At 42.7% G+C, this 8021-nt stretch overlaps 1 protein-coding gene across 4 annotated transcripts in view; it reads right to left on the bottom strand.

The window, feature by feature from the left end:
* Positions 1-6: 6 nt before the first annotated feature.
* The window catches only part of col15a1b (collagen, type XV, alpha 1b), a 45380-nt gene continuing 37365 nt past the window's right edge, over positions 7-8021 (bottom strand). For 3 of the 4 annotated variants that reach the window (XM_008433060.2, XM_008433056.2, XM_008433059.2), the window contains 12 exons: positions 6557-6601; positions 4961-5042; positions 4824-4849; positions 4326-4424; positions 3626-3770; positions 3485-3549; positions 3279-3410; positions 2714-2812; positions 1791-1865; positions 1506-1703; positions 1250-1365; positions 7-253 (listed from right to left, as the gene is read on the bottom strand). In XM_008433060.2, coding sequence (XP_008431282.1) covers positions 31-253; positions 1250-1365; positions 1506-1703; positions 1791-1865; positions 2714-2812; positions 3279-3410; positions 3485-3549; positions 3626-3770; positions 4326-4424; positions 4824-4849; positions 4961-5042; positions 6557-6601 — 1305 coding nt within the window. In that variant the 3' untranslated portion in view covers positions 7-30. The remainder of the gene's footprint in view (positions 254-1249; positions 1366-1505; positions 1704-1790; positions 1866-2713; positions 2813-3278; positions 3411-3484; positions 3550-3625; positions 3771-4325; positions 4425-4823; positions 4850-4960; positions 5043-6556; positions 6602-8021) is intronic. The other variant, XM_008433057.2, reaches the window with a different exon arrangement.

The raw sequence follows: 8021 nt of genomic DNA, 5'->3' as shown, positions 1-8021 counted from the left end.
GTGTGTGTGTGTGTGTGTGTGTGTGTTTCTTCAGGTTCTCCTTTGGGGTGTGTTTCCCACGTATGTGTTCTCTATACACAGCACTGCGTAGTGGTTGGAGCAGGAGCGGGGGTGTTGTCCCAGCAGCCGGCCCGTCTGCAGCAGCGCCGCCTGGCCCGTCACCGCCATGTCGTCCGTTCGCCACGCCTCGCAGTAGTTGGCGGTCAGGCGGGTGCCCACCGTGCTGGAGCCGTGCCACACCAGCTTCTCTGGCCTGCAGGGGGCAGCAGCGTCAGAACTGAAATGCTCTCCCTCTTAACTTTTCATCAGWTGGRCTGCTAACAATATTTGAACGGATTATATTCACTGTGGAATTTTTTTAAAAAATCKATACTTTAATGAGGAAACAAAAAAAAATTCACCTTTAGCTGTAAGTTTTTTAATTAATTACCTACTTGCTGTATTTTCTTATTTACTAAGTCAGTTACTTACTAACCCGTCTAAACTATCTTACCAATTTACTTACTAAGTTTGTTGTTTATTTCTTCACTTATGTGCCACTAAGCAGAACATGTTTGTTACCAACATTTTTACATTTCTTCTCAATTCCTTACTCATTTATTTCCATATATATTCAATTCTACTTATATATTACTGGTATAATGATTATACTAGCAGTGCACCGATTGCAGTTTTCTGGCCAATCGCAGATTACCGATTTTTAAAAAAAGACTGACTCGCCGATTCCAATTTTGGCCGATAGCAATTTATTTTAGTCTGAAATGTTGCTAAATATAGCAAAAAGTTGCTGACTTGGTAACAGTGGGGGGACTGTTGTTAACTCCAAGCATTAACATGGTGGGCCGTTCTATCAGTCRAACCTTTCACACGGGAGAGCAGAAGAGCACAGTGGGTGGCTTTTAGATCTTTAGTGAGGTAGATAATATTGGTGGATAAAATCRGCTTCACATGTATCGACCGATYGTCAATCACAAATTGAAAGAAATCGGCCCGACAGATCGACTGGCCAATAAATCGGMRCACTCTTAGACCGTGCTATGTTTTTCATGCAAGCTTTTAGCTTTGGAAAAACTTCATTTCTTCTCTCTATTGTGCTTCAGTTCAATAATCTGGAGTTAAAAAATGTTGGCAGTAAAAATGACTAGTCTGGATTATTGATATCTTTAATCTTCCGCATGTACCACATTTTCTCTGCTGTGGCTTCCCATTAGCTGTATATGCTTGGTTGCTAATGCTAACTTCCACTCACCATGCTGGCTCGGTCATTATGTTGCGTCCATCGAAAGAATAAATGGGTGTCAACGGGTTGAACATGCCCGCATTCTCAGAGAATATGGAGGCCCAAGTGCTGAACAATATTTCCCCCTGAGAGAAGCGGAGGGGGGRAAAAAAATACATTTGAAAATACAATAAATTTAAAGCAGTCATTTAAAAAATATATACTAAAAGAAAACCAAAAATCTAACAACAAAAAAAAACCTGGACTAAGAAGAGCATTTCCTCACCCTCAGATTAACCACCGGCAGGTTGTCACGGTCAGCCTTCCGTACTATGGTCGCCAAGTCCTGGAGGTGTGATGACAGGAAGGCCCTGTAGGTGGCGGTAAGCCCCACGGAGCGCGCCTGCTGGTAGCACTGGAAGTCTGCCCCGCGAATGCCGCGCATGTCGCCTTTGAGCGGAGCATTCAGCGCCACGAGATGGAGCTAAATTCAGACAAGGAGGCAAAGAGGAGGAGAGATGAGCGGTAGAGAAAGGCGAAGACGACTCAGTGCGCCATCTGTTCCACTCACTCCAGGTACGGACTCAATGGTCTGTGGCAAGATATTGTAGCTGGGCTGGTATCCCCTGCTGCCGTCCTGCAGCTCCTGATCAACAGAAACAACAAAACCAGGCGGTTTACGCAGCGTGACGTCAAGGTCCCGCCCCCATCTCCCTGCTGGAGGGCAGAAAGATGCTCCCCAACAACAACCAAAGCTTTTATCTGTTAAGTTGTCGCGTTAAACCTTAAATTTACGCCTCATATATATAAAAAAGGGACGCAGTGTTTTGCCACACTATGACAACTAGATAGCAAGATCAGTAAAACGTTTTAATTAAGAAAAGAAAGAGACTGAGAGGGAAGTAGTTCAGTTATTCATGTTTGATTTTGAAGCCGTAACATGTAGATGTGACGTGGAATTCGGTGTGTTTTGGTTCAGTTAGAAACTAAGAAAAAAGGCAACCTGCTCACCAACTCTGACATTTCATCAGTAGAGCAGTAATAGCAGCGGTAGCTAATCAACCACAGCGGTCACTTATTATTAATCGCAAAATAAACATTAAGGCTAAAAACATAACACTGTAACGGGCGTAATGTTCCGTTCTTTGTGTGCGAAATATTTGAGTTTTTTGGTGTTGAATCAATTGCTATGGCAACGAGTCTGCATGTAGCGTATCCGAGACAGAGAGCAAGAAAAAAAATGGTTTTTGAAGCACTTTTAACRGTTCTTTGGTGAAGTTTGTCCCTTTCCTGTGACTCACTGCACTAAATTAATAACATCTACATCTCCAGATTTAATTTAGTTAAAGAAATTGTTCTACCGCAGCAGCGCGGCTACGGGTAGCCTGTAGAAGAATAGTCTTTCTGCCCTCCAGCGTTGTGCGCATGTGCAAACTTTGCGGATAAAAACAAATAACATGCACAGTGTGTGTATATGTGTGTGTTTGTATGAACCTGGCTGTGAACTCTTTGTGGTCTGCTCCAATCCCCTGCTCTGCTCAGAGCCTGAGACGCTTCTGATGAGGAAGCTCCGTTTTGAATCAGCTCTCCAAGCTAAAAACAAAAAAACAAATGTAAGGTTGTTTATCATTTTATGAGAAAAGTGTTTCCAGTCATCGCGAACAGACAGAAGCTATTCACAGTCACCTTTACTGTGATATTATGGGAGAATTATAGAACAGATTTAGCAAAATCACAAGTGCACATCCAGTCTCACAAGAAGACGAAAAATAAATAGAACAAAGAGCGGAGGATAAATGACTAAAGCCACAACCTTAAAAAAATATTGTATTTTATGAGACCAACACCAATTAGAGGATGACTGGGGAGGGAATAAAAACACAGGGTATTTATCATGTTTTCAGAATTAAAATCTGAAAGTTTCACATTTGACATTTGATGTGACTAATGGGTAAAACCCAACAGCGGCATCTTTCCAGCTGTAACTCTCAGACGCCATCTAATGCCAGGTGTACAGTTGAGACGGCAGCTCAGAGGAATGTAAATCTGCGGTACAAACCTGGATTTTGCGCCACCCGTTGCGGGCCCTGATGTACAGCTCTCCTCCTCTCTCGGACACGTACGCCAGCGTTCCCTCAGCGGCTCTCTGGGTCTCTCTGGTGAGAGCCTTGACGGTCTTGTAGGTCGTCACCTGACCACACACCATCACAACGTCACTGCCGGTGCTTTCCGGTGCTTTCTAGCGCTTTGGATTAGCCATCTTACCATGTTAGCGTAGCCTGGAGATCCTGGTGGACCGGGAGGACCTGGAGGACCAGGGACACTGACGTCTGAGGAGAAGATATGCAGCATGATTACAGACGTACACCTCAGTTCCTCCTGAATCTCTTTGTGTCAAACATTTACCAGATCCATATTCGGGGGCCGGTCCCGGGGGTCCAGCAGGGCCAGGCGGGCCTCGGGGTCCAGGTTTTCCGAGCCCCGGAGCTCCGGGTTGACCAGGAGAACCAGCCGGACCTGGGGGACCTACAACAGACTCCCCCTTTGGACCCTGAAGACACAAACACAAAGATGAATGGATTACGTTAAGAAAGCGGTGTGGGGTTTTTGTCCAACACTCTCTTACATTTACTTAATTATAACATTTTAATGGGTTTGATAGTGATACACGATACATCGGCACCAACATTGGTATCAGACAATATTAGTCATATTTTTAACTCATCAGCAATACAACTGATATTTGTTTCCATCTTGTTGCTGTCTGTTTCTGGTCTTTTTTTCCTCCAAAAGTGTCAAAATAGTTGATAAATATATAATATCAGTAAGTATCGGTTATCAAACCAAAACAGCAACATTAATATTGGCTATCGATATCGGCCCAAATTTTGCATCTCCGGTTTTTGATAATAAGCAGCAGCTTCGATGTACATCCTGCTCAGGTTCAACATCATTTTTCAAATGTTTTAAAATTCAGTGTTAAAAATGGAATGAAATATTTCTCCATACAGTTTGATCATCGTAACTCTTCGTGAGTTCTGGCGACTGGCGTGAGCAGGGAACAGAACCAAAGTTTGATCTGTTTTTCGATTCGAGCTGAACCCACCACAAGTCCGGATTTCCCTGGAAGTCCTGGAGGACCGGGCAGGCCCGAGTCGCCTTTTTCTCCCTTTTCACCTTTGACCCCCAGATCGCCTTTAGCTCCCTGAACGGCAGAAAACAGTTGAGCAAAACAAAACTAAAACGATTTCATCTTAAGTAAACATCCTCAAATCAAACACTGGACTTTCTAATTTGCTTTTATTTAAATCAAAGATGACTTTATTTGAAAGTGTTTCATTTACACATCCTTACTGGGTGCATGTGATAACAGTGGATTGTGATGTACGATTAGCACATGCAGCTAATGGGCTCGTTGTTCGTCTTCCACGTTCTGATCACCTGAAGCTGCTAAACTTCGTCTAAAGCAAATCTCAGCTCGTTTCCTCACGTTCTTTGCGTGTCGCTCTGAACAGGAACGCGTCAAAAACGTGACAACGATTTCTCCTCCACTGCTTTATCTGATTGTGTCTGTTGGAGATGTGCAAGAGAGGCTTTCACTCACCTCTACCGCATCAGGTGACGTGGGTGCTGGCGGGAAACRGGGTCATAATACGGTGTGCCGTGAATAAAAAAAGAAAGCAACAAGTTGAAGGGATGCAGATTCAGAGGCTGCTGCTGCAGGAATGAGACGGATCTTACCAGGCGTTCCGGGCTCACCGGGCATCCCTTCGTCGCCTTTGTCTCCTTTAAGTCCCACAGAGTCTCTCTTTGTGACCGACTCCTACACACACACACACATGTTTGCGTGACTATCTTTGTGGGGACTTTACTTTGACTTCCATTCATTTCTACAGCCTAAATCTTACCTTTACCCTTTTTCTAACCCTAACCATCACATACCTAACCCTAACCAAAACTCAATTCACACCTTAGTCCTAAATCTGACCCCTGACCCTAAAACTGGATTTCCTGTTTTAGGGTCAGGGGTCTAATTGGTCCCCACAAGGCCAGGGGTCCAATTGTGGGGACCAATTGCTCCCCACAAGGTACCAATTGCTCCTTGTGGGGACCAATTGGTACCCACAAGGAGCAATTAGTATGTGTCAGGAAAATCGTCCCCACAAGGTATTACAAACAAACGCACACACACACGCGCACACGCATACACGCACACACACACACATACAGAGGCACATTAATAACCAGATTGCTCAGATTGTGTGCATGGGTTAAACATACGGCTAGACATTAAACGGGGTAAAAAGGGTGTCGATAACGTTGCTGCCAGCCCTGCGAAAAAACTGATTAAACCCAAGAGACAGTTATTGAGGTTAACGCACGGGGAATAAAGCACAAAGGTTTTACAGCGCAGGGAAAATTAGAAATGGTTTGGAGTTAGATCTGTTCCGGGGTTTTTCTCAGAGAATATGAGATACCAGACTTTGCTCTCAGAAACATTCCTTTCAAATATAACTCTGGCTTTACATCACTTTATTAAAGGGACACAACATCCTACAGCAGTTGATCATCAACATAGGGATCCAGTCACAGTGGGTTTTTTTTGTTTTTTTTGCTCGTCAGGCTTTGAGGATATGTTATTCGGCCCACTAGGAATCCCTTTCCAACATGCTAAACAGTAAAAAAAAAAAAAAAAACCCCGACACCAGGAAGAAACCTTACTTATCTACCCAACAGTAAGTTGATCAGAGATGGAGCTCCATCGCTTTTACAACCAAAAAAGATTATTATACATGTCATGCAGTTTCATTCTTTCAGCGACTGATTAAACGATGAACCAACTCTGATTTACATAAACACAAGACATGCTCCTTCCCTTCACTCAGCATTTCTCATCCATGAGCTTTTGAGGAGGAAAAGAGCAGATGAGCTAAGTAGCGATCGGCATGCTCCCCCCAAACACCTCGCATTAACATTTGTCTTTAGTGACTGGACTCGGCTCAACCATCTGTAGCGATGCAGGAATTGATCTTTCTGGTTTCGTTTTGGACAAAAAAAAAAAAATGTTTTCATGTTGCAGGGAATCTGTGCAAGACAAATGTTAAAGCCTGATGCAAAGTAAAACACCACGTCCACATTCACGTGGCTCTATCAGACACCGTTAGGAGAACAGGAAGGGAAGGTAACAAGGAGGGAAGGAGGCACCAGAGAGGTTTCATGCTTTATTTAAAAAAAACAACAACAAAAAACAGACAAAAACCCACACACCACCAGAACCACCAGATGGTCCCATTTCCAACAGGAAGGGACCATTCAGACAGTCCGGTTCAGACTTACTCGTCCCAGTTTGCAGTGCGGTCTGGGGCGCACCGGGAACACTGTCTTTTGGGTTCAAAGGAGAGCAGTGTGAGCAGAGTTTCATTTCAACGAAGCTTTAAGAGTTTTCATCAAAAATGTAGAAATCTAAACTCTCTGCATTGTTAAATACCGTTCATCTTCTGTCCAGTCGGGTATTTAAACGCTCAGACCTGAATGGTAACTAATTTAACTGGCAATAACATCCGGTCTGTATATTATTTCAATGCTGTTAAGATTTGAGGATGTAGTTTTACTTTGGTGCAACAAAACTTTTCATTATGAAATAAAACGGAAGAAAAATAAGTTTTCATTTCAGGTGAAACTATGCAATACGAAAATGCTGGGAACCTTTTGAAAATGTCTTTAAAAAGACATGAAGTTATGTTGCAATATTAGACATCATATTATACAAGTAGTCCAGAATAACAATCAGTTCTGATCATAAATCAATTTGCAATAAACTTTTGCTAAGTAATAAATACAGCACCCTCAGCACTTTCTGAAACGCCTGCAAAATAAGAGTAGAAAAAGATTTTTTTTATTGAAATCTTACACTAAAGAGAAAGAAAAATCTCATTTTATTTAAGAACAGAAAAAGGCCCAAAAAAAAAATCCACGTCTTATTTTGGAGTAATTGTGAAATCTCAATTATTTGCACAGCTTATATTCCCCACGCTATAAAAGTAATTGTGGGAACTTTTAACGTCACACTTTGCCTTTTTTCACGAGTTGATCAGAACATCAGGGAGATTTATTTATAATGTTTATCATCTTATTTCCCTAAACTAGACATTGTTGTAAAAAAGTATTTGCCTCGTCACCGAAAAACGTTTTTTCTCACTGTGTGAAGTTAAATCAGTGATCTTTGAAGGAGTGGAGGGTTTCCATGCATTAACACCATATTTTATCTGATGCTGTGCAGCTCAATCAGATTTAAATCAGGAGTTTGACCAGAAACGGCAGGATTGTTGTCCAGTTGTATGAGCCAAGTGCTTTCAAAGTTTCTATCGGTCCTACACACGGCGAGGAAGATGGTAAAGTTATGTATSTAACTGCGTTTCTATGAATCCCGGATGACCGCCAGAGATTCCCTGTCACTCAGAATCCTGGCATTTCGCGAGGAGTTTCTGTAGGGACAGAGCCTCGGCTGACGACATGCGACATGGTCTCTGGTTGGTCATCCGATATGTCACAGGTGTGACTCTGTAGATATTATTGCTCAAACGATGCATGAAGGGAACATTCAGTGCTTTCAGCAGCGCCCTCTGGTGGTCAGTAGGGATGAAACAGAACTCCAAACTAACTATGGAACCAAGTCACATAAACCATTGTTCAGTTCTTTTACACACCAGGGCCGTCAGTAACTTGTTTTGTGCTATAAAGCTATAATACTATAATACTTATTGCACTTCGTAATGCAAGAAGAGCCGGATAGAATTTAAAA

This window comes from Poecilia reticulata, linkage group LG17 (assembly GCF_000633615.1).
Source record: "Poecilia reticulata strain Guanapo linkage group LG17, Guppy_female_1.0+MT, whole genome shotgun sequence".
NCBI lineage: Eukaryota > Metazoa > Chordata > Actinopteri > Cyprinodontiformes > Poeciliidae > Poecilia > Poecilia reticulata.
The sequence above is the reverse complement of the archived record's forward strand: the minus strand, read 5'-3'. Positions and strand labels throughout refer to the sequence as shown.